The sequence below is a fragment of the Entelurus aequoreus genome, linkage group LG09, assembly GCF_033978785.1.
Source record: "Entelurus aequoreus isolate RoL-2023_Sb linkage group LG09, RoL_Eaeq_v1.1, whole genome shotgun sequence".
NCBI classification, from domain to species: domain Eukaryota; kingdom Metazoa; phylum Chordata; class Actinopteri; order Syngnathiformes; family Syngnathidae; genus Entelurus; species Entelurus aequoreus.
The window spans coordinates 67,578,969-67,604,902 of record NC_084739.1 but is presented as its reverse complement, the minus strand read 5'-3'; the positions used below and the strand labels follow the sequence as shown (position 1 = coordinate 67,604,902).

The 25,934-nt window shown below is 37.7% G+C and overlaps 2 protein-coding genes across 5 annotated transcripts in view; one reads left to right on the top strand and one right to left on the bottom strand.

Annotated features, from left to right (window-relative positions):
* The window catches only part of slka (STE20-like kinase a), a 74,154-nt gene extending 72,825 nt beyond the window's left edge, over positions 1 to 1,329 (bottom strand). For 2 of the 3 annotated variants that reach the window (XM_062059207.1, XM_062059210.1), the window contains exon 1: positions 791 to 1,328. In XM_062059207.1, coding sequence (XP_061915191.1) covers positions 791 to 940 — 150 coding nt within the window. In that variant the 5' untranslated portion in view covers positions 941 to 1,328. Of the gene's footprint in view, positions 1 to 790 lie in introns of all 3 variants that reach the window. The other variant, XM_062059208.1, reaches the window with a different exon arrangement.
* A 3,749-nt stretch (positions 1,330 to 5,078) lies between these two features.
* LOC133657640 (SH3 and PX domain-containing protein 2A-like) overlaps positions 5,079 to 25,934 on the top strand; it is a 180,114-nt gene continuing 159,258 nt past the window's right edge. For both annotated transcript variants that reach the window (XM_062059206.1, XM_062059205.1), the window contains exons 1-2: positions 5,079 to 5,339; positions 20,295 to 20,375. In XM_062059206.1, coding sequence (XP_061915190.1) covers positions 5,268 to 5,339; positions 20,295 to 20,375 — 153 coding nt within the window. In that variant the 5' untranslated portion in view covers positions 5,079 to 5,267. The remainder of the gene's footprint in view (positions 5,340 to 20,294; positions 20,376 to 25,934) is intronic.

Sequence of the window (25,934 nt, the reverse complement as noted above, 5' to 3'; positions counted from 1 at the left end):
CAGTATAAAACAAATTGCCATGTTAGTAAACTTTACAGAAATGTGTGACCTATAAGATGCCAGCTGGGATAGGCTCCAGCGCACCAGAAATTAGGCCAAAACGGTATAAAACATGTTGCCATGTTAGTAAGCTTTACAGAAATGCGGGACCTATAAGATGTCAGCTGGGATAGGCTTCAGCACACCCAAAATGAGGCCAAAACAGTATAAAACAAATTGCCATGTTAGTAAACTTTACAGAAATGTGTGACCTATAAGATGTCAGCAGGGATAGGCTCCAGCTCACCCAAAATGAGGCCAAAACAGTATAAAACATGTTGCTTTGTTAGTAAGCTTTACAGAAATGTGTGACCTATAAAATGTCAGCTAGGATAGGCTCCAGCGCACCAGAAATTAGGCCAAAACGATACAAAACATGTTGCCATGTTAGTAAGCTTTACAGAAATGTGTGACCTATAAGATGTCAGCTGGGATAGGCTCCAGCACACCAGAAATGAGGCCAAAGCAGTATAAAATATGTTAGTATGCTTTACAAACATGGGTGACCTATGAAATGTCAGCTGGGATAGGCTCCAGCGCACCAGAAATGAGGCCAAAACGATACAAAACATGTTGCCATGTTAGTAAACTTTACACAAATGTGGGAGGGAACTATATGATGTAATCTGGGGTAGGCTCCCGCCTTCTAACGTTGAGTCAATTGGGAGGACAGCTGTCACTCTTCCCAGCTTGATAAGATGCTGTTGTCTACCATGATGGTGCTATGACGTGTGTGTCATGACAATAATACCTTGTAGACTTTCCCGAAGGCTCCATCTCCAAGTTCCCCGATGATGTCCCAGATCTCCTCGGGGTTGACGTCTCTGTGCACGTGCTCGTACTGCTTCTTCTTCCGGTCGGGCCCGAGCTTGAAGATCTTGCGAAAATTAAAAAAAGACATCTTTTTTTGTTGTTTCTGGGGACCTGGGAGGGGTGTTGCCACACCGGCCTTCTTATGCTGATTTCCGCTCAGGAGTGGCTACAATGTTGTCATTTCACGCCGCCGTGATGTTCACTTCCAATTCCCACCGGCCGCGGCTGGCATCTCCGAGCGAGGCTCCGTCATTCGGGCGGCGGACGCAGGGTGGGGAGTTATGTGTTCCGCAGAAAAAAATTAAATGGTATTCCTCTTGGTTCTGTCTGAAACATTGGAATGGACACGACAGCTCCGGTGACGAGTGTAAGCTTCAAAGTGGCGACGCGCCTTAATTTAACGTCACAGCCATTATGGAACGCCAAGACGCCCTCCGTTAGCTGACCACCATACTCTAAGTTAGCCAGCGAGCGGCAACTTGGCTTATTCCGCCACAAACCTTCACAATAAAAGCACGCGGAATTGCAGGCGAGGCATCTTCAGCCAAGCATTTATGCGTCACATTTTCCACGGCGTATATATTCCCTATCTCACGCTATATTGTGATGCTAAACAAATCACAACCACTCACCCTGAATGCCTAAACCGTGTTTATATATATTTTTAACCGGAACACTTCCGCCATGATGCTGTTAACACACGTACACTTGACAGCTGATTAGCCGTATCGACTTCCTGTAGAACCCCCAAAGCTACAAGAAGGAAATGAAATATCTCTTGTAATTCGAGTTAGATGTTGGCGACATTTAACTACATTTAACTACATTTAACTACATTACTTGCTACATTTAGCACATATCCCCCCCCAAAAAAGTTGTGCTTAGAGAGAATACACAAATAATATAACGGAAGTAGTTGCTATTCAGTGTCTTCAGCCTGGTTTTAAGAAAACAATTGTGTGCTAAGAGCCTTTTAGCCTGTAAATGTTATTAATATTAATATTAAAACTGAAAATCACCACTGAAATACTCGTAAAACGTTTAAAAAGTCAAAATATTGTTTTCTAACTACCCTTTTATTGTACTATTTATCGCGGTAATTTTAAATGTGCTCAACATTTTCAAAAACTACTTATACTAAAATCCTTTAACCAAAGTATTATTTTTTTTTTTTTAAACACACACATTCTATATGTATATATGTACCTCAAGTTGAAAGCTGAATGTGCATATGAAAGCAACACAAACATTATAAACAAAATAATACTATAAATAAATACAAATAAATGTGAAAATTTGCAAAGATGGCATCTTCAGTCGACTTTTTCCGTCAAAAACCTTCACAATAAAAGCACGCAGAATAGCAGGTTATGCATCCTCAGCCAAGTATTTATGCGTCACATTCTCTACGGCGTATATATTCCATATCCCACGCTATATCGTGATGCTAAACAAATCACAACCACTCACCCTGAATGCCTAAACCGTGTTTATACATATTTTTAACCGGAACACTTCCGCTATGATGCTGTTAACACACGTACACTTGACAGCTGATTAGCCGTATCGACTTCCTGTAGAACCCCCAAAGCTACAAGAAGGAAATGAAATATCTCTTGTAAGTCGAGTTAGATGTTGGCGACATTTAACTACATTTAACTACATTACTGGCTACATTTAGCACATATCCCCCCCAAAAAAAGTTGTGCTTAGAGAGACTACACAAATAATATAACGGAAGTAGTTGCTATTCAGTGTCTTCAGTCTGGTTTTAAGAAAACAATTGTGTGCTAAGAGCCTTTTAGCCTGTAAATGTTATTAATATTAATATTAAAACTGAAAATCACCACTGAAATACTCGTAAAACGTTTAAAAAGTCAAAATATTGTTTTCTAACTACCCTTTTATTGTACTATTTATCGCGGTAATTTTAAATGTGCTCAACATTTTCAAAAACTACTTATACTAAAATCCTTTAACCAAATTATTATTATTTTTTTTAAAAACACACACATTCAAAATGTATATACGTACCTCAAGTTGAAAGCTGAATGTGCATATGAAAGCAACACAAACATTATAAACAAAATAATACTATAAATAAATACAAATAAATGTGAAAAATGTGCAAAGATGGCATCTTCAGTCGGCTTTTTCCGTCAAAAACCTTCACAATAAAAGCACGCGGAATTGCAGGTTATGCATCTTCAGCCAAGTATTTATGCGTCACATTCTCTACGGCGTATATATTCCCTATCTCACGCTATATTGTGATGCTAAACAAATCACAACCACTCGCCCTGAATGCCTAAACCGTGTTTATACATATTTTTAACCGGAACACTTCCGCTATGATGCTGTTAACACACGTACACTTGACAGCTGATTAGCCGTATCGACTTCCTGTAGAACCCCCAAAGCTACAAGAAGGAAATGAAATATCTCTTGTAAGTCGAGTTAAATGTTGGCGACATTTAACTACATTTAACTACATTACTGGCTACATTTAGCACATATCCCCCCCCCCAAAAAAGTTGTGCTTAGAGAGAATGCACAAATAATATAACGGAAGTAGTTGCTATTCAGTGTCTTCAGTCTGGTTTTAAGAAAACAATTGTGTGCTAAGAGCCTTTTAGCCTGTAAATGTTATTAATATTAATATTAAAACTGAAAATCACCACTGAAATACTCGTAAAACGTTTAAAAAGTCAAAATATTGTTTTCTAACTACCCTTTTATTGTACTATTTATCGCGGTAATTTTAAATGTGCTCAACATTTTCAAAAACTACTTATACTAAAATCCTTTAACCAAATTATTATTATTTTTTTTTTAAACACACACATTCAAAATGTATATATGTACCTCAAGTTGAAAGCTGAATGTGCATATGAAAGCAACACAAACATTATAAACAAAATAATACTATAAATAAATACAAATAAATGTGAAAAATTTGCAAAGATGGCATCTTCAGTCGGCTTTTTCCGTCAAAAACCTTCACAATAAAAACACGCAGAATAGCAGGTTATGCATCTTCAGCCAAGTATTTATGCGTCACATTCTCTACGGCGTATATATTCCCTATCCCACGCTATATTGTGATGCTAAACAAATCACAACCACTCACCCTAAATGCCTAAACCTGTTTATATATATTTTTTAACCGGAACACTTCCGCCATGATGCTGTTAACACACGTACACTTGACAGCGGATTAGCTGTATCGACTTCCTGTATAGCCCCCCTTTCCGCCTTTCAGCAGAACCCCAAAATGAACTTTCTGGAAGGAAATTAAATGTCTATTGTAAGTCTAGTTAAATTTTAGCTACATTTAACTACATTTAAGCACACATAAAAAAAAAAAAGTTGTGGTTAGAGAGAATACACAAATAATATGCCGGAAGTAGTTGCTATTCATTGTCTTCAGCCCGGTTTTAAGTAACCAACTGTGTGCTAAGAGCCTTTTAGCCTGTAAATGTTATTCATATTGTAACCGAGGGTTTATATATGTATAAAACTACAAAATAACAAACACGGAGGCTGTAGTTTTACCACTTTATTTCGTTTGTTTTCAAAACTCCGCTCCACCGCAACGTGTCACCACTTCCGCTCTTAGCGCCTTCAAAATAAGAGCTCAAGGCATATACCGTATAACAGGAACTTAACATCAGAAAGAGGCAAGTCGATAAAAATGGGTGACAATATTAATATTGCAACTGAAAATTACCACTGAAGTACTCGTAAAACGTATAAAAAGTCAAACTATTGGGTTGTAACTACCCTATTACTGTAGTATTTACTACCACTGTCTTCACTCGTCATCACACGCCTAGCTAGCTAGCTGCTAATAATACATGATAATTAGTCTACTAATAAATGTAAGTAACCGTCTTTAAAAGCGACTATAAACAAGGAAAATACTCTCCAGCTTTAAAAATGTACATTGTGTTGTGGCGCCCCTCTGTGGCAGGTCGGATCATTTTACCTCACATTTGGAGTCGATTAAATACGACCCGAAAGGGACAAGCGGTAGAAAATAGATGGATGGATACATCTTGGAATAATTAAAAAAAATTAAAAAAAAATGCTTTGCTAAAAAGATGTGGTGTAGATGAGTTTTCCTGCAGAAAAATGTAGTAAAGGCTGATTGCGTGCATTTGGGACCGCCCTGCACACTCACTTTGTGTCCTCTTGCAGGGGCCGGCCCCTACTTTTGGGGAGGAGAACAGCTTTAAACACCACTTTTACTGCGCCGTCATGTTCCTCGCAAGGCGACGCCAAGACCGCCAGAGACCACGTCTTCTCTAAGATGCACGGAGTTGACCCCAAGTTGTGCAACGTTGCTCTGGAGCTTTGTTTTCGTCTCAGCTTTTTCTTGTGTTTAGTGGTGAAACATTGAAAGTTCTGGCGACATGCAGCTCAGGACGGTCCTGGACGTCAATGTCGTGGATGTGCAGAAGAGAAGGAACCCATCCAAACACTATGTAAGTTGAACTCTTAACAAACTTCACGCTATTGACTTTATTTGAGTTTCTCATCATCATCAGGTTAGATTGCAATCCGTCCTAAATCCTATTGCTAAACACACAAATAACCTGGTTTACTTTGTTGTTTACATTTGCAAATGCTGACATGTTTTAAATCAGGGGTGTGCAACCTGCGGCCCCACCACATCCCACCTCCCCCGGATTGTAAATAATCAAATGTATATACTTGTTCTTATGCTTTCTGATTGATTGATTGATTGAAACTTGTATTAGTAGATTGCACAGTACAGTACATATTCCGTACAATTGACCACTAAATGGTAACACCCCAATAAGTTTTTCAACTTGTTTACGTTAATCAATTCATGGTATAAATATATACTATCACCATAATACAGTCATCACACAAGTAAGGCTGAAACGACGCGTCAACGTAGTCGACGTCATCGGTGACATAAATACGTCGACGGCATTTTTGTGCGTCGACGCGTCGCATATTTACGTCACACTACCGTCATGGCGAAGCGCAAAGCAGACGATGCGAGCGAGGGGGGAAAAGCATGCCAAAAGTGGTCAAAAGTGTGGGAGTATTTCAATAAACGGCCTAATAACGTTGTTGTATGCACACTGTGTCGAGCGGAAATGGCCTATCATAGCAGCACAACGGCTACGAACGAACATTTGAAAAGAAAACCATCAACTAGTTAATCGTCCGCGCGAGCGCATACGTTGTCATCATTACACAAAACATGAATGTGTCATTTGTATCTGCTAGGGGTGTAACGGTACGTGTTTTGTATTGAACCGTTTCGGTACGGGGCTTTCGGTTCGGTATACGGGGGTGTACCGAACGAGTTTCTAAGCTAAAGCTAACTTTAGCTGCTAAAGTCTTAACAAGCTGCTTCGCTCCATCTGCCTCTGTCTCAGCACGCAGCATTGTCCCACCCACACAACCATCTGATTGGTACACACAAAGCATTATCAGCCAATCAGCAGTGCGTATTCAGAGCGTTACCAGCCAATCAGCAGTGCGTATTCAGAGCGCATGGAGTCAGCGCTTCAGCGTGGAGCAGATAGGTGTTTAGCAGGTGAGCATCAGGCAGCGGACTCTCCAAATGATAATAAACACCTCCCAGTCAACTACTAGTAACATCACTATGAGCCCGTTGACCTTCTAGAAACTTAAACTGCAGCTCAGCTCACTCACAGTCCTGGCTTGAGGTGAAGGCTAATTAGCTCTCAGTTCCAGCCACATCGACCCCTTTTGAGCGCCTATTTTCAGCTGCTGGGAATATTGTAAACGTGAAAAGAACCAGAGCATGTAGACATGCTAACCTTTCTTCATTACAACTGTTAGTCACTCACTGGAATGAGTAGAATTGGTTATTGTGTACTGTGTTGGACTGGATGTTTATTTTGCACATTTTAAAAGCAATACTTAATGTTTACAGTGCTCCAGAATATTTAGATTGTCACTTTTTTGTATTGGATGTTTATCTTTATTTTTGCACATTTTAGCAAATAAGCAATACTTTCACTTTTGTTGAAATGTTTACACTGTTGTTACAGAATATTTCATTTTGCACTTTTTTGTATTGGATGTTTATCTTTATTTTTGCACATTTTAAAGCAAAATAAGCAATACTTTTACTTTTGAAATGCTTATACTATTGCAGAATATTAAGATTTGCACTGGATGTTGACTTTTATATTTGCACATTAAAAAGCAAATAAGCTACTTTTAATTTTGTTAAAGGTTAAAAGTTTTAAATCTTTACATTGTTACAGAATATTTAGTCATGTTGTTGTCAATGTTGACTGAGTGGCCATACTTCTTTTTTTTTTTGTAAATAAAAGCCATGCCTTTTGAAAAAACGGGCCTACATTTATTTTTTCATCTTCATTTTGAATAAAAAAATAATCAGTAAAAGGAAAAATAATCTATAGATGAATCGAAAAAATAATCTATAGATTAACCGATTAATCGAAAAAAATCTATAGATTAATCGATAGAAAAATAATCGTTAGCTGCAGCCTTACACACAAGTTAATCATCAGAGTATATACCGTATTTTTCGGACTATAAGTCACAGTTTTTTTCATAGTTTGGCCGGGGGTGCGACTTATACTCAGGAGCGACTTATGTGCGAAATGATTAACACATTAGCGCAGGGGTCACCGACCTTTTTGAACCAAGAGCTACTTCTTGGGTACTGATTAATGCGAAGGGCTACCAGTTTGATACACACTTAAATAAATTGCCAGAAATAGCCAATTTGCTCAATGTACCTTTAACTCTATGTTATTATTAATAATTAATGGTATTTACACTTAATTGAACGGTTTAAAAGAGGAGAAAACACGAAAAAAATGACAATTACATTTTGAAACATAGTTTATCTTCAATTTCGACTCTTTAAAATTCAAAATTCAACCGAAAAAAAAGAAGAGAAAAACTAGCTAATTCGAATGTTTTTGAAAAAAAAAAAAAAAAAATGTATGGAACATCATTAGTCATTTTTCCTGATTAAAATTAATTTTAGTATTTTGATGACATGTTTTAAATAGGTTAAAATCCAATCTACACTTTGTTAGAATATATAACAAATTGGACCAAGCTATATTTCTAACAAAGACAAGTCATTATTTCTTCTAGATTTTCCAGAACATAAATTTTAAAATAAATTCAAAAGACTTTGAAATAAGATTTAAATTTGATTCTACAGATTTTCTAGATTTGCCAGGATAATTTTTTTGAATTTTAATCATAATAAGTTTGAAGAAATATTTCACAAATATTCTTCGTCGAAAAAACAGAAGCTAAAGTGAGGAATGAAATTAAAATGTATTTACTATTCTTTACAATAAAAAAAAAAATGTACTTGAACATTGATTTAAATTGTCAGGAAAGAAGAGGAAGGAATTTAAAAGGTAAAAAGGTATATGTGTTTAAAAATCCTAAAATAATTTTTAAGGTTGTATTTTTTCTCTAAAATTGTCTTTCTGAAAGTTATAAGAAGCGAAGTAAAAAAATTAATGAAATTATTCCCCCAAGTGAAGACCAATTCTTTAAAATATTTCCTTGGATTTTCAAATTCTATTTGAGTTTTGTCTCTCTTAGAATTAAAATGTCGGGCAAAGCGAGACCAGCTTGCTAGTAAATAAATCAAATTTAAAAAATAGAGGCAGCTCACTGGTAAGTGCTGCTATATGAGCTATTTTTAGAACAGGCCAGCGGGCGACTCATCTGGTCCTTACGGGTTACCTGGTGCCCGCGGGCACCACGTTGGTGACCCCTGCATTAGCGTAAAATATCAAATAATATTATTGATCTCATTCACGTAAGAGACTAGACGTATAAGATTTCATGGGATTTAGCGATTAGGAGTGACAGATTGTTTGGTAAACGTATAGCATGTTCTATATGTTATAGTTATTTGAATGACTCTTACCATAATATGTTACGTTAACATACCAGTTGGTTATTTATGCCTCATATAACGTACACTTATTCAGCCTGTTGTTCACTATTCTTTATTTATTTGAAATTGCCTTTCAAATGTCTATTCTTGGTGTTGGCTTTTATCAAATACATTTCCCCCAAAAATGCGACTTATATATGCTTTTTTCCTTCTTTATTATGCATTTCCGGCCGGTGCGACTTATACTCCGGAGCGACTTATAGTCCGAAAAATACGGTATATATTATTAATGTTGTGATTGCAAATCTTTATGTATCTAGAAAGGGTGGTCCTCAAGAGGTAGGCATTTTTCGGAAGTCTCAAGAAGGTCGGAAATACGAGAGTGTGTGTGTGACAATCATTGGTACTTTAACTTAAGAAAGAAGGACAAAAACAGGATTTCCCTGCAAAAAATCGCAAAGTTTGACATTTATTCCTAAATGGATGAAAAAAGGGAACTTTTCTCATGGATCGGCAACAGGTTGGTGCTTGAACAATGGGTAATTCCATCTACTCATTGTTATTTTTGGTGATACTAAATACTGGTATCATATGTGTGTATTTTGTATCTGCTGATGTAGTTATGTCGTACATTTACGTCAAAATGCCAAATATCGGTCCAGGTCTACTCCAAAGGACTAAAAAAGATTTCACTCACAATATATTCATAGTATGTACTGTATTTTTCGGACTATAAATCGCAGTTTTTTTTTCATAACTAGATGAGGCAATTCCCAAAGGAACTGCGTGTGAATTCTCCAATGCTGAAGTTGAGCTAAAATGCTGATGGAATGTAGTATGAAGGTACAAAACCCAAAACCAGTCAAGTTGGCACGTTGTGTAATTCGTAAATAAAAAGAGAATACAATCATTTTCAAATCTTTTTCAACTTATATTCAATTGAATAGACTGCAAAGACAAGATATTTCATGTTCGAACTAAGAAACTTCATTTTTTTTAACTGCAGCAACACATTGCAAAAAAGTAGTCATAGGGGCATTTTTTTACCAGTGTGTTACATGGCCTTTCCTTTTAACAACACTCAGTAAAGGTTTGGGAACTGAGGAGACACATTTTTGAAGTGGAATTCTTACCCACTCTTGCTTGATGTGCAGCTTAAGTTGTTCAACAGTCTCCCTTCTCATATTTTAGCCTTCACACATTTTCAATGTCTGGACTACAGGCGGCCTGCCTGTAGTCCAGACATTGAAAATGTGTGAAGGCTAAAATTTTCAATGTCTGGACTACAGGCAGGCCAGTCTAGTACTACTCTTTTACTACGAAGCCACGCTGTTGTAACACCTGGCTTGGCATTGTCTTGCTGAAATAAGCAGGGGCGTCCATGATAACGTTGCTTGGATGGCAACATATGTTGCTCCAAAAGCTGTATGTACCTTTCAGCATTAATGGTGCCTTCACAGATGGGTAAGTTACCCATGTCTTGGCCACTAATACACCCCCATACCATCACACATGCTGCCTTTTACACTTTCACCCTAGAACAGTCCGGGGGTCTGGAGGACACAATGTCCACAGTTTCCAAAAACAATTTGAAATGTGGACTCGTCAGACCACAGAACACTTTTCCACTTTGCATCAGTCCATCTTAGATGAGCTCGGGCTCAGCGAAGCCGGCGGCGTTTCTGGGTGTTGTTGATAAATAGCTTCGGCTTTGCATAGTAGAGTTTTAACTTGCACTTACAGATGTAGCGACCAACTGTAGTTACTGACAGTGGTTTTCTGAAGCGTTCCTGAGCCCATGTGGTGATATCCTTTACACACTGATGTGGCTTTTTGATGCAATACCGCCTTAGGGATCGAAGGTGTGTAATATCATGGCTTACAAGCAGTGATTTCTCTACATTCCCTGAACCTTTTGATGATATTACGGAGCGTAGATGGTGAAATCCCTAAAATCCTGGTTGAGAAATGTTGTTCTTCAACAATTTGCTCAGGCATTTGTTGACAAAGTGGTGACCCTCGCCCCCGTCCTTGTTTGTGAACGACTGAGCATTTCACGGAAGCTGCTTTTATACCCAATCATGGCACCCACCTGTTCCCAATTAGCCTGCTCACCTGTGGGTTGTTCCAAATAAGTCTTTGACGAGCATTCCTCGACTTCCTCACTCTTTTTTGCCACTTGTGCCAGCTTTTTTGAAACACGTTGCAGGCATCGAATTCCAAATGAGCCAATATTTGAGAAAAAAAAAACAAAGTTTACCAGTGTGAACATGAAACATCTTGTCTTTGCAGTCTATTCAATTGAATCAAAAGTCAATGAATCCATATTGGATACAATAGGATTAATTAACCTGAGAGTTAGGATCAATTGCATCATCCGTCTCCCGCTGAGGCAACAGGGGGGGGGGGGGTCTCACCTCCCCTAGGGCCACTAAGCAGAAGGCACAGACTGTGAGACAGTCCCCTGGGATGGAAGCTGGAGGTTAGGGAAGTCCCCTTTAGGGGAAGTGGAGGAAGACAAGAAATAATCTCATTATCAATGAGCTAAGCAACTGGAAATGCTTATCCGGTTTTAGGGGAGGAAAGAAGCGACCCTTTGTCTTTGGTCCTTCCTCAACTGCTGGACTGTCGTTTCCTTGCGGGGACACTCGGCCCTCCACTCATCCTTGTTGACGCTCGCCACTGGACACATCTTTGTTAGCGCTCCTTAAATACCGACACACTATCAACATACACTAGGGTTGTCCCCATACCAATATTCTGGTACCGGTACCAAAATATATTTTGATACTTTTCTAAATAAAGGGGGACCACAAAATATGTAATTATTGTCTTTATTTGAACAAAAAATCTTAGTGTACATGAAACATATGTTTATTATTGTCATTTAGTCCTTAAATAAAATAGACAACTTGTCTTTTAGTAGTAAGTAAACAAACAAAGACTCCTAATTAGTCTGCAGTAACATATTGTGTCATTTATACACCTATATTTTGTCTACATTATGAGGGACAAACTGTAAAAAAATATTAGTAATCTGCTTGTTCATTTACTGTTAATATCTGCTTATTTTCTCTTTTAACATGTTCTATCTACACTTCTGTTCAAATGTAATAATCACTTATTCTTCTCTTCTTTGATACTTGACATTAGTTTTGGATGATACCACACATTTAGGTGTCGATCCGATACCAAGTAGTTACAGGATCATACATTGGTCATATTCAAAGTCCTCATGTGGCCAGGGACGTATTTACTGACTTTATAAACATAATATGAATTTTTTAAAAAGGAAAAAATATCGATGTAATCATAGTAGTATTGACTAAATACACTCAATCTTGGTATCATTACTTTATAAACATAATATGAATTTAAAATAAAGGAAAAAAGATTGTGTGATGATAAAAAATATAGATGTAATCATAGTAGTATCGACTAGATACGGCGAACGCTCTTGTACTTGGTATCATTACAGTGGAGGTCAGGTGTAGATCCACCCATGGCGTTTGTTTACATTGTGACGCCGATGAGCTATCGTATGCTCCTACGGTGTGTAGTGAATCATGTTTAGCTATTCCTCGTCCTGCAGTGATAATGCTACTTGTAAGAAACATACTTTATTTGTCGCCATGGAGGCCAGGATTAGTGATTTAGAAGTAGCTAAAACACTGTTAGCCGCTAGCCAACTAGCCATGTCTTAAAGCAGCTCTTCCTGAGGGTGTTTCAGTGTTATAACTTCACCTTTATCTTTACTTTTTTACACCAAAATGCGTCCATTCTCCCTTTTCCGTCTACACACAGTGTCTGCTTGTAAGTACTCAGTGTGTGTGCCCTGCCCAACATGCTCCTCTGCTCGTAAAACCAGCAATGTCACCACATGATGAGGCACCTTCATGCCCGTTAAAATAAATAAATAAAACTGAGAAGCGGTACTTTTCAAACAGAGTATAGTACCGTTTTTTATTAATTGGTACCACGATACTATACTAGTATACCGCACAACCCTAAAATAAAGGTATCAATGCAATTGAACACTTCTAAGAATGGGAATGTCGCTGAAATCAGCTGCTTTTCTGTGAATGACATTTTCCGAGATGGGCTGTTTGTGTGTATAGTTTGTGGACCTCCTCCCCACTGTAATAAACAGCGTGCACACTTTCAAAACCCATCCTTGCAGATTGTCACCATATGTGTGAACGCCGCGTGTCCACAAACCCATCCAAGTGCGCTCGTTTTGAAGTGCATTAAGTCCAACCATCTGTTTCCCCCCAAAAAAACCTCAGGGCGCAGCGATCTGCGTGCGGGCCCCTAATTGTTGATGCAAATAGAGAATGTATCAAAGAGGGAAACGTCTGGCAACGCTGTGTTTGGTCCTAAACGTGACTGATGTCTGCTACTGAAGCCATGTTGCCCTTGCAGCTACTGAATGTGCAAGCACGCCTCTGCTGTCAGAGTGTACTGACACAGTGGGAGCACGTTATGCCCCGAAGAATTTGGATTTTAATGGAGAAGTCATTTACAGTTTGGTACTTTAGTCCAAACCAAAAATGAAAAAAAGATACAGCAGTAGGTTTGCTTAGCGTTCAAAAGTTTTTTTTGCAATGTTTTCCAAGGCTTTAGGGCAGGGGTGTCCATACTACGGCCCGCGCCATCTTCGATTTGGCCTGCGAGAAGACAACTTTGATCCTACCCACCGGTAGCCGGTAGCGGCGTATTTATATCGTATACATATACGCCAATGTCTAATAGCTGCTATTTTGTTGCCATCTGGTAGCCAACGAAAGTTACTCAACCATTAATTGTACTCGCAAGGACACACAGCACAGCATTTACTTATATGACACAATCCAAACAACCTTCCCTGTGTCATGATCCATTGCATTTGGGATGTTTTTTTGTACTACTTTATAGGCAAAATAGATCGTTTCCCCATAACGTGTGATGTTAGTCGCCTCTTAAGAGGAGTTTTTTCAGTATTTAGAAAATGGAATACGACATAATAATAATACTAATAATATATTTTATTTGTAAAAAGCACTTTACATTGAGCAAACAACCTCAAAGTGCTACAGTGTATTAAAATGAAAAATAAAAATAAAAATAAAAATAAAAATAAAAATAAAAATAAAAATAAAATAAAAATAAAATAAACATAAAAATAAAAATAAAAATAAAAATAAAAATAAAATAAAAATAAAAATAAAAATAAAAATAAAAATAAAAATAAAAATAAAAATAAAAATAAAAATAAAAATAAAAATAAAAATAAAAATAAAAATAAAATAAAAATAAAATAAAAATAAAAATAAAAATAAAAATAAAAATAAAAATAAAAATAAAAATACAATACAAATACAAATACAAATAAAATTAAAATTAAAATTAAAATTAAAATTAAAATTAAAATTAAAATTAAAATTAAAATAAAATAAAATAAAATAAAATAAAATAAAATAAAATAAAATAAAATAAAATAAAATAAAATAAAAAGAAATAAAATAAAATAAAAATAAAAAAATAAAAATAAAAATAAAAATAAAAATAAAAATAAAAATAAAAATAAAAATAAAAATAAAATAAAAATGAAATAAAAAATAAATACAAAATAATTTTTTTAAAAATTAAATTAAAATAAAAAAGATAATAAAAATAAATAAAGATAAAAACTAGAACTAGCATGCATATATCTAAAAAAAAGGCTTTTTTAAAAAAAAGAAGGGTTTTTAAGCCTTTAAAAAAAAATCCACAGTCCGTGGTGCCCTCAGGTGGTCAGGGAGAGCGTTCCACAGACTGGGAGCGGCGGAGCTTTGTCCTCAGAGTTTGGAGTAGGTTAGTCTGTCCGGAGCGGAGGTGTCGTGTGGAGGATTTGGGGGTGAGCAGTTCTTTGAGGTAGAGGGGGGCATTTCCATGGAGGCTCTGGTGGGTTAGTAGGGAGACTTTGTATTCAACCCTGAGTGGAACAGGAAGCCAGTGAAGGGATTTGAGAACCGGTGTGGTGTGGTCGTATTTCCGCACTCTCATCAGGAATAAAATAAAAATAAAATAAAAATAAAATAAAAATAAAAATAAAAATAAAAATAAAAATAAAAATAAAAATAAAAATAAAAATAAAAATAACATAACATAAAAATAACATAACATAAAAATGAAATAAAATAAAATAAAATAAAATAAAATAAAATAAAATAAAATAAAATAAAATAAAATAAAATAAAATAAAATAAAATAAAATAAAATAAAATAAAATAAAAAAGATAATAAAAATAAATAAAGTTAAAAACTTGAACTAGCACGCATATATCTAAAAAAAAGCTTTTTAAAAAAAGAAGGGTTTTTAAGCCTTTAAAAAAAAATCCACAGTCTGTGGTGCCCTCAGGTGGTCAGGGAGAGCGTTCCACAGACTGGGAGCGGCGGAGCAGAAAGCCCGGTCTCCCATTGTTCGTAGCTTTGTCCTCAGAGTTTGGAGTAGGTTAGTCTGTCCGGAGCGGAGGTGTCATGTGGAGGATTTGGGGGTGAGCAGTTCTTTGAGGTAGAGGGGGGCATTTCCATGGAGGCTCTGGTGGGTTAGTAGGGAGACTTTGTATTCAACCCTGAGTGGAACAGGAAGCCAGTAAAGGGATTTGAGAACCGGTGTGGTGTGGTCGTATTTCCGCACTCTCATCAGGATCCTAGCAGCACTATCCTGTAAGTACTGCAGCTTCTGGATCTTCTTGCTGGGGATCCCCACAAGGAGTGAGTTGCAGTAGTCTAGCCTGGAGGAGACACCTGTTCTTGTCCCACACAAAGATTGTGGATAATGGGCAACAATTCCAAGAAAGAAAAAATTCCCTTTCAAGCTTTTTTGGTGCACACCTGTGTTGGGATGATTGTGTACATCAGAGTTCATTTGAACCAAAGCAAACATAACACACCTTTAGACAATCCTACAAATAGCAGTCTGAATCCATTTTTGCTCCATACCAGAGTTACAAAGCCCAAGTGTGAGCAACGCTTAAAGCAGTGTTTTTCAACCTTTTTTGAACCAAGGCACATTTTTTGCGTTGAAAAAATCTGGATATGACTTTAAAGCATAACCAAGCAATATAGCTCTGGTCTCAAAGTAGGTGTACTGTCACCACCTGTCACTTATTTGGACTTTTTTGCTGTTTTCCTGCGTGTAGTGTTTTACTTCTTGTCTTGCGCTCATATTTTGGTGGCTTTTTCTCTCTTTTTGGTATTTTCCTGTAGCAGTTTCATGTCTTCCTTTGAGCGATATTTCCCGCATCTACTTTGTTTTAGCAATCAAGAATATTTCTGTTGTTTTTATCCTTCTTTGTGGGGACATTGTTGATGGTCATGTCATGTTCGGATGTACTTTGTGGACGCCGTCTTTGCTCCACAGTAAGTCTTTGCTGTCGTCCAGCATTCTGTTTTTGTTTACTTTGTAGCCATACCTTCTCCCTGCAATTACATGTTTACGTCCCACTAAAGCAGTGTTTTTCAACCTTTTTTTAGCGTTGAAAAAATCAGGTGGCACACCACCAGCGGAAATCATTAAAAAACAAAACTCAGTTGACAGTAAAAAGTGGTTGTTGCAATTGTTGGATATGACTTTAAAGCATAACCAAGCATGCATCACTATAGCTCTTGTCTCAAAGTAGGTGTACTGTCACCACCTGTCACATCACACCCTGACTCATTTGGACTTTTTTGCTGTTTTCCTGTGTGTAGTGTTTTACTTCTTGTCTTGCGCTCCTATTTTGGTGGCTTTTTCTCTCTTTTTGGTATTTTCCTGTAGCAGTTTCATGTCTTCCTTTGAGCGATATTTCCCGCATCTACTTTGTTTTAGCAATCAAGAATATTTCTGTTGTTTTTATCCTTCTTTGTGGGGACATTGTTGATGGTCATGTCATGTTCGGATGTACTTTGTGGACGCCGTCTTTGCTCCACAGTAAGTCTTTGCTGTCGTCCAGCATTCTGTTTTTGTTTACTTTGTAGCCATACCTTCTCCCTGCAATTACATGTTTACGTCCCACTAAAGCAGTGTTTTTCAACCTTTTTTGAGCATTGAAAAAATCAGGAGGCACACCACCAGCGGAAATCATTAAAAAACGAAACTCAGTTGACAGTAAAAAGTCGTTGTCGCAATTGTTGGATATGACTTTAAAGCATAACCAAGCATGCATCATGTACTTTGTGGACGCCGCCTTTGCTCCACAGTAAGTCTTTGCTGTCGTCCAGCATTCTGTTTTTGTTTACTTTGTAGCCATACCTTCTCCCTGCAATTACACGTTTACGTCCCACTAAAGCATTTTCTTTCAACCTTTTTTGAGCGTTAAAAAAATCAGGTGGCACACCACCAGCGGAAATCATTAAAAAACAAAACTCAGTTGACAGTAAAAAGTCGTTGTTGCAATTGTTGGATATGACTTTAAAGCATAACCAAGCATGCATCACTATAGCTCTTGTCTCAAAGTAGGTGTACTGTCACCACCTGTCACATCACACCCTGACTGATTTGGACTTTTTTGCTGTTTTCCTGTATGTAGTGTTTTACTTCTTGTCTTGCGCTCCTATTTTGGTGGCTTTTTCTCTCTTTTTGGTGTTTTCCTGTAGCAGTTTCATGTCTTCCTTTGAGCGATATTTCCCGCATCTACTTTGTTTTAGCAATCAAGAATATTTCACTTGTTTTTATTAGGGATGTCCGATAATATCGGACTGCCGATGTCATCGGCCGATAAATGCTTTAAAATGTAATATCGGAAATTATCGGTATCGGTTTCAAAATTATCGGTATCGGTTTAAAAGTAAAATTTATGACTTTTTAAAACGCGGATGTAGGGAGAAGTACAGAGCGCCAATAAACCATAAAGGCACTGCCTTTGCGTGCCGGCCCAATAACATAATATCTACGGCTTTTCACACACACAAGTGAATGCTAAGCATACTTGGTCAACAGCCATACAGGTCACACTGAGGGTGGCCGTATAAACAACTTTAACACTGTTACAAATATGCGCCACACTGTGAACCCACACCAAACAAGAATGACAAACACATTTCGGGAGAACATCCGCACCGTAACACAACATAAACACAACAGAACAAATACCCACAACCCCTTGCAGCACTAACTCTTCCGGGACGCTAAAATATACACCCCCCCCCCCACCCCTGCCCACCTCAACCTCCTCATGCTCTCTCAGGAAGAGCATGTCCCAAATTCCCAGCTGCTGTTTTTGAGGCATGTAAAAAAAAAAAAGCACTTTGTGACTTCAATAATAAATATGGCAGTGCCATGTTGGCATTTCTTTCCATAACTTGAGTTGATTTATTTTGGAAAACCTTGTTACATTGTTTAATGCATCCAGCGGGGCATCACAACAAAATTAGGCATCATAATGTGTTCATTCCACGACTGTATACATCGGTATAGCTTGGTATCGGAATCGGTGATTAAGAGTTGGACAATATCGGAATATCGGATATCGGCAAAAAAGCCATTATTGGACATCTCTAGTTTTTATCCTTCTTTGTAGGGACATTGTTGATTGTCAAGTCTTTGCTGTCGTCCAGCATTCTGTTTTTGTTTACTTTGTAGCCAGTTCAGTTTTAGTCTTGTTCATAGCCTTCTCTAAGCTTCAGTGCCTTTTCTTAGATTATTTTTGGTTTAAGCATTAGACACCTTTTTACCTGCACGCTACCTCCCGCTGTTTCCGACATCTACAAAGCAATTACCGTAATTTCCGGACTATAAGCCGCACCTGACTATAAGCCGCACCAGCTAAATTTAGGGGAAAATACAGATTGCTCCATATTTAAGCCGCAGGGTTTTGATGTGTAATTACCGTAGTATATAGGGGTTCCTGCTACCACGGAGGGGATTGTCGGGACAGAGATGACTGTTTGGGAACGCAAAGCGTCCCATTTATTAACAATAAATCTTTCAATCATTCAATCAAACTTTCACATCTTTGACATGGCGAACAGCATTCGTGCAGAGTACAAATAATTAGAGATGTCCGATAATATCGGTCTGCCGATATTATCGGCCGATAAATGCGTTAAAATGTAATATCGGAAATGATCGGTATCGTTTTTTTTATTATCAGTATCGTTTTTTTGTTTTTTTGTTTTGTTGTTTTTTTTTAATTTTTTTTTATTAAATCCACATAAAAAACACAAGATACACTTACAATTAGTGCACCAACCCAAAAAACCTCCCTCCCCCATTTACACTCATTCACACAAAAGGGTTGTTTCTTTCTGTTATTAATATTCTGCTTCCTATACTATATATCAATATATATCAATACAGTCTGCAAGGGATACAGTCCGTAAGCACACATGATTGTGCGTGCTGCTGGTCCACTAATAATACTAACCTTTAACAGTTAATTTTACAAATTTTCATTAATTACTAGTTTCTATGTAACTGTTTTTATATTGTTTTACTTTCTTTTTTATTCAAGAAAATGTTTTTAATTTATTTATCTTATTTTATTTGATTCATTTTTTTAAAAAGTACCTTATCTTCACCATACCTGGTTGTCCAAATTAGGCATAATAATGTGTTAATTCCACGACTGTATATATCGGTTGATATCGGTATCGGTTGATATCGGTATCGATAATTAAAGAGTTGGACAATATCGGCATATCGGATATCGGCAAAAAGCCATTATCGGACATCCCTACAAATAATACAACGGTGCAAAGTAATACAAAGTGCTCGCCTGTACGTTATCAAAATAACCAGCCTACCGGTATATGAAAAGTCAGTCTTTAATCATTGTGTCATCGTCTTCGTCCTGCGTACTAAAACCCCCGAAATCCTCTTCGTCGGTGTCGGAGAAGAACAGGCCGTAAATAAGCCGCACCCTTGTATGAGCCGCAGGGACCAGAACGAGGGGAAAAAGTAGCGGCTTATATTCCGGAAATTACGGTACATCGGTATCGCTTGATATCGGAATCGGCGATTAAGAGTTGGACAATATCGGAATATCGGATATCGGCAAAAAAGCCATTATCGGACATCTCTAGTTTTTATCCTTCTTTGTGGGGACATTGTTGATTGTCATGTCATGTTCGGACGTAAGTCTTTGCTGTCGTCCAGCATTCTGTTTTTGTTTACTTTGTAGCCAGTTCAGTTTTAGTCTTGTTCATAGCCTTCTCTAAGCTTCAATGCCTTTTCTTAGATTATTTTTGGTTTAAGCATTAGACACCTTTTTACCTGCACGCTGCCTCCCGCTGTTTCCGACATCTACAAAGCAATTAGCTACCGGCTGCCACCTACTGATACGGAAGAGTATTACACGGTTACTCTGCTGAGCTCTAGACAGCACCGACACTCAACAACAACACATCATTTGCAGACTACAATTACCGGTTTGCAAAAAATGTTTTCAACCCAAATAGGTTGAAAAACACTGGCCTAAATGATAACAAATGATTTACCGGCATTGACCTGATCGTTAACCCCTGCTGCAGCTCCAAATGCAGCTCCAAAGGGACTTCATGGCTATGTTGTTTGTGCTTCTCTCGCCAGGTGTACCTTATAAACGTGACCTACTCGGACTCCACCTCCCACGTGGTCTACAGAAGATACAGCAAGTTCTTTGACCTGCAGGTACGTGACACTGGCAGCACCAATAAGTCACCATCAAGGCTAGCTTACCTTGCCAGCCTCCGACATTACACTCGGTTTGACCTTCCGGATGATGGATAGTCTCCCGAAGACGAATGGGGTCTCCCTCGGAACAGAGAGCGAGTCCAGCCAGCAGCCATATCACATTCATTCATGTAAAGGGAGGAGAGGGAGGAACTAATCATGTCATGTGGAATGTAGAGCTGATAGCTTCAAACTGACAGGCCTGCGGTTCAGATCTGGTGCACCCTGATCAGTGTTTCCACCACCATGGTACTATAACGTATGCTGACAGTACCTGGTAGAGATGAAGTCAAAATAGTTTTAAATAGTTAGGTTTTGTTTTGTATGGTACAGTTCCTATTAGGGTTGTCCCCATACCAAAATACTGATGCTTTTCTAAATAAAGGGGACCACAAAAAATGTCATTATTGTCTTTATTTGAACAAAAAATGTTAGTGTACATGAAACATATGTTTATTTTTGTAATTTAGTCCTTAAATAAAATAGTGAACATACTAGACAACTTGTCTTTTAGTAGTAGGTAAACAAACTAAGACTCCTAATTAGTCTGCTGTAACATATTGTGTCATTTATACACCTATTATTTTGTCTACATTATGAGGGACAAACTGTAAAAAAATAGTATTAATCTACTTGTTCATTTACTGTTAATATCTGCTTATTTTCTGTTCTAACATGTTCTATCTACACTTCTGTTCAAATGTAATAATCACTTATTCTTCTCTTCTTTGATACTTGACATTAGTTTTGGATGATACCACACATTTAGGTATGGATCCGATACCAAGTAGTTACAGGATCATACATTGGTCATATTCAAAGTCCTCATGTGGCCAGGGACGTATTTACTGAGTTTATAAACCTAATATGAATTTTTAAAAAAGGAAAAAAGATTTTGCGACGATAAAAAATATCGATGTAATCATAATAGTATCGACTAGATACACTCTTGTACTTGGTATCATTACAGTGGATGTCAGGTGTAGATCCACCCATGGCATTTGCTTACATTTAGGCGAGCTACCTTTTGTTTTGCGGTGAGCTATTGTATCCTCCTACGGTGTGTAGTGAAGCATGTTTAGTTATTCCTTGTCCTCCAGTGATAATGGTACTTGTAAGAAACTTACTTAATTTGTCGCCATGGAGGCGAGGATTAGTCATTTATAGTAGCTAAAACACTTCTAAAACTCAGTAAATACGTCCCTGGACACATGAGGACTTTGAATATGACCAATGTATGATCCTGTAACTACTTGGTATCGCATCGATACCTAAATGTGTGGTATCATCCAAAACTAATGTCAAGTATCAAAGAAGAGAAGAATAAGTGATTATTACATTTTAACAGAAGTGTAGATAGAACATGTTGAAACAGAAAATAAGCAGATATTAACAGTAAATGAACAAGTGGATTAATAATCCATTTTTACAGTTTGTCCCTCATAATGTGTACAAAATAATAGGTGTATAAATGACACAATATGTTACTGCAGACTAATTAGGAGTCTTTGTTTGTTTACTTACTACTAAAAGACAAGTTGTCTAGTATGTTCACTATTTTATTTAAGGACTAAATGACAATAATAAACATATGTTTCATGTACACTAACATTTGTTGTTCAAATAAAGACAATAATGACATTTTTTGTGGTCCCCTTTATTTAGAAAAGTATCAGTATTTTGGTATGGGGACAACCCTAATAGGAACTGTACCATACAAAACAAAACCTAACTATTTAAAACTATTTTGACTTAATCTCTACCAGGTACTGATTTTTTGTTCAAATAATGACAATTTTTTGTGGTCCCCTTTATTTAGAAATGTACCGAAAAGCATCGAAATACTTTTTGGTACCGGTACCAAAATATTGGTATCGGGACAACTCTACTACATATTGTTGGTTTTATGGGTTAGTTGTGTTTATGGGAGGTAAGTCATACCAAAGGTAAGTAAAATATAGATTTTTAGTCCTTATGGTGAGAGTAAACAAAGTCTTGAGTTGAGGAGAAAATACCTAAAAATAGTTTCTAGAAAATCAGTTCTTCGGGACAAAGGGAAGAAGTATAACCAGTCTGTTCATCTTGACCCACTTTTGGGTTGGGTGGTATGGTAGTCAACAGAATGTTGAATTCACTGGCGGGTCACCCTGTCACGTCACTACGACGTCTGTTTGCGTACGCCACCCTGAAGACCCAACTCTTTCCGTGCCTTCGGGACGACGCCGCAGAGGAAACCCTTTGGCTCTCTTGCTAATAACCAGGAAATGTCCGTCCTTCTCGGTTTGACGGAAAGTCAAATGTGTAGAGGTGTTGTTTCTGGCCGTGGTTATCTGTGACGAGCAGCAGCTGTCACACTCAACGTGGGTGGGAAGTAGAGCGTTTTAGTTTACGCGTGTCAATAAATGAAGTCTCGAGAGGGTGAACAGACTGAGAGGTGATGATCGATATTAAACAGATGGTCTGTAGAAAAGGGATTCAACAAATAGCTTTACTACTGTGGCCCTTCGGGGTGTGTCAGCACAGTGAAGCAGTGGTGATGGGAGTTTTACTCAACTCACCGAAATAACCGCCCATATGTACGTACCGAACCATGATTATGGCGTGTCGTTACACACCTTGTATTAAGTACACAACCCAAAAGCAGTGAAGTTGTCACGTTGTGAGAATGGTAAATAAAAAGAGAATACTTTTCAACTTATATTCAATTGAATAGACTGCAAAGACAAGATACTTCATGTTTGAACTGAGAAACGTTGTTATTTCTTGCAAATAATCATTAACTTATAATTGAATGGCAGCAACACATGGCAAAAAAGGCATTTTTACCAGTGTGTTACATGGCCTTTCCTTTTAACAACACTCAGTAAAGGTTTGAGAACTGAGGGGACCAATTTTTATTCACAGATGTGTAAGTTACCCATGTCTTGGGCACTAATACACCCCCAAACCATCACAGATGCTGGCTTTTCAACTTTGTTCCTAGAACAATCTGGATGGTTCTTTTCCTCTTTGTTCTTGAGGACACCACGTCCACAGTTTCCAAAAAAACAATTTGAAATGTGGACTCGTCAGACCACAGAACACTTTTCCACTTTGCATCAGTCCATCTTAGATGAGCTCGGGGCCCAGCGAAGCCGGCAGCCTTTCTGGGTGTTGTTGATAAAGGCTTCGCATAGTAAAGTTTTAACTTGCACTTACAGATGTAGCGACCAACTGTAGTTACTGACAGTGGTTTTCTGAAGTCTTCCTGAGCCCATGTGGTGATATCCTTTACACACTTTTGATGCAGTACCGCCTGAGGGACGTAAGGTGTGTAATATCAGGGCTTACGTGCAGTGATTTCTCCAGATTCTCTGAACCTTTTGATGATATTACGGAGCGTAGATGGTGAAATCCCTAAATTCCTTGCAATAGCTGGTTGAGAAATGTTGTTCTTCAACAATTTGCTCAGGCATTTGTCGACAAAGTGGTGACCCTCGCCCCGTCCTTGTTTGTGAACGACTGAGCATTTCATGGAAGCTGCTTTTATACCCAATCATGGCACCCACCCGTTCCCAATTAGCCTGTTCACCTGTGGGATGTTCCAAATAAGTCTTTGATGAGCATTCCTCAACTTTCTCACTCTTTTTTGCCACTTGTGCCAGCTTTTTTGAAACATGTTGCGGGCATCAAATTCCAAATGAGCTAATTAGGGATGTCCGATAATGGCTTTTTGCCGATATCCGATATTCCGATATTGTCCAACTCTTTAATTACCGATACCGATATCAACCGATACCGATATCAACCGATATATACAGTCGTGGAATTAACACATTATTATGTCTAATTTGGACAACCAGGTATGGTGAAGATAAGGTACTTTTGAAAAAAAATTATAAAATAAAATAAGATAAATAAATTAAAAACCTTTTCTTGAATAAAAAAGAAAGTAAAACAATATAAAAACAGTTACATAGAAACTAGTAATTAATGAAAATGAGTAACATTAACTGTTAAAGGTTAGTACTATTAGTGGAGCAGCAGCACGCACAATCATGTGTGCTTACGGACTGTATCCCTTGCAGACTGTATTGATATATATTGATATATAATGTAGGAAGCAGAATATTAATAACAGAAAGAAACAACCCTTTTGTGTGAATGAGGAGGGAGGTTTTTTGGGTTGGTGCATTAATTGTAAGTGTATCTTGTGTTTTTTATGTTGATTTAATAAAAAACAACAACAAAAAAAACAAAAAACGATACCGATAATAAAAAAAACGATACCGATAATTTCCGATATTACATTTTAACGCATTTATCCCTAGAGCTAATATTTGCAAAAAATAACAAAGTTTCTCAGTGTGAACATGAAATATCTTGTCTTTGCAGTCTATTCAATTGAATACAAGTTGAAAAGGATTGTCTTTGTATTCACCATTTACACAACGTGACAACTTCACTGCTTTTGGGTTGTGTACTTGAAGCCGAGTTTTAAAACATCACACTGCTGCTCTTCCCTCTGTGAGCAGTGTTTTCGAATTGATCTTGTTACACTCCCTCCTACTGATTCATGCAAATATTTCTCGTCTCTCAAAGCAGAAACTGAGCTTTTGCTTGTGTGTCCGCCAACTGACACCTCCAGATGCCTCTCGCTTTTTTGGAGCACAATCACTTGTTTTATACTTTCCAGAATCTGACAGGCGGGTGGAAAAAAAAAAAAAAAAAAAAAAAAAAAGCATAAAGAGCCATTTGACACCCAAACATGATCTCATCTGATAAGTATCAAGTCCGAGTGGAAAACAAAAGAGGTCACAGAGTGGACACTTTAAGCATGTGCTCTTTAAACGCTGGAACATCAGCCTGGAAGATTTAAGAAGCCGCTTGCGTTGGTAATGTTATAAACTATCTCTGGTGCACTCAGCATACCCTGGGTTGCAATCATCGTATATTATCCACCGTCTTCTTGCTTAAATGTGGTTTGCCCTCCCGAGTACAAGTGCAGACATAAGCACATTAGCCCGTTTTCATGTCAGAACAGTGCTGATCTACAAAGCTGCTGGTGTGTTCTTCAAGTGGTCAGTGTGTCACGCAGAGTTCACCCAGGGGAGAGAAGTCACTTTTCAGCCTCCACACCCTTGCAGCCTCGCTGGATTGAACACATCGCTGCATTCCAAAGGAGGATTTCGGTGTGTGTGTGTGTGTGTGTTTGTGTGTGTGTGACCTGGCTTAGTTTTGCTTTATTGGACAGAAACTTCCCCACACAAGTCTTGGTGGTTGCACTTATTTTTAGATGGACATCAGTTTTACCCCATCAGCATTCTGAGGGATTTAAAACCACATTGAAGTGATTAGTGCAGGGGTCACCAACCTTTTTGAAACCAAGAGCTACTTCTTGGGTACTGATTAATGCAAAGGGCCACCAGTTTGATACACTTTTGATTGATTGATTGAGACTTTTATTAGTAGGTTGCACAGTGAAGTACATATTCCGTACAATTGACCACTAAATGGTAACACCCGAATAAGTTTTTC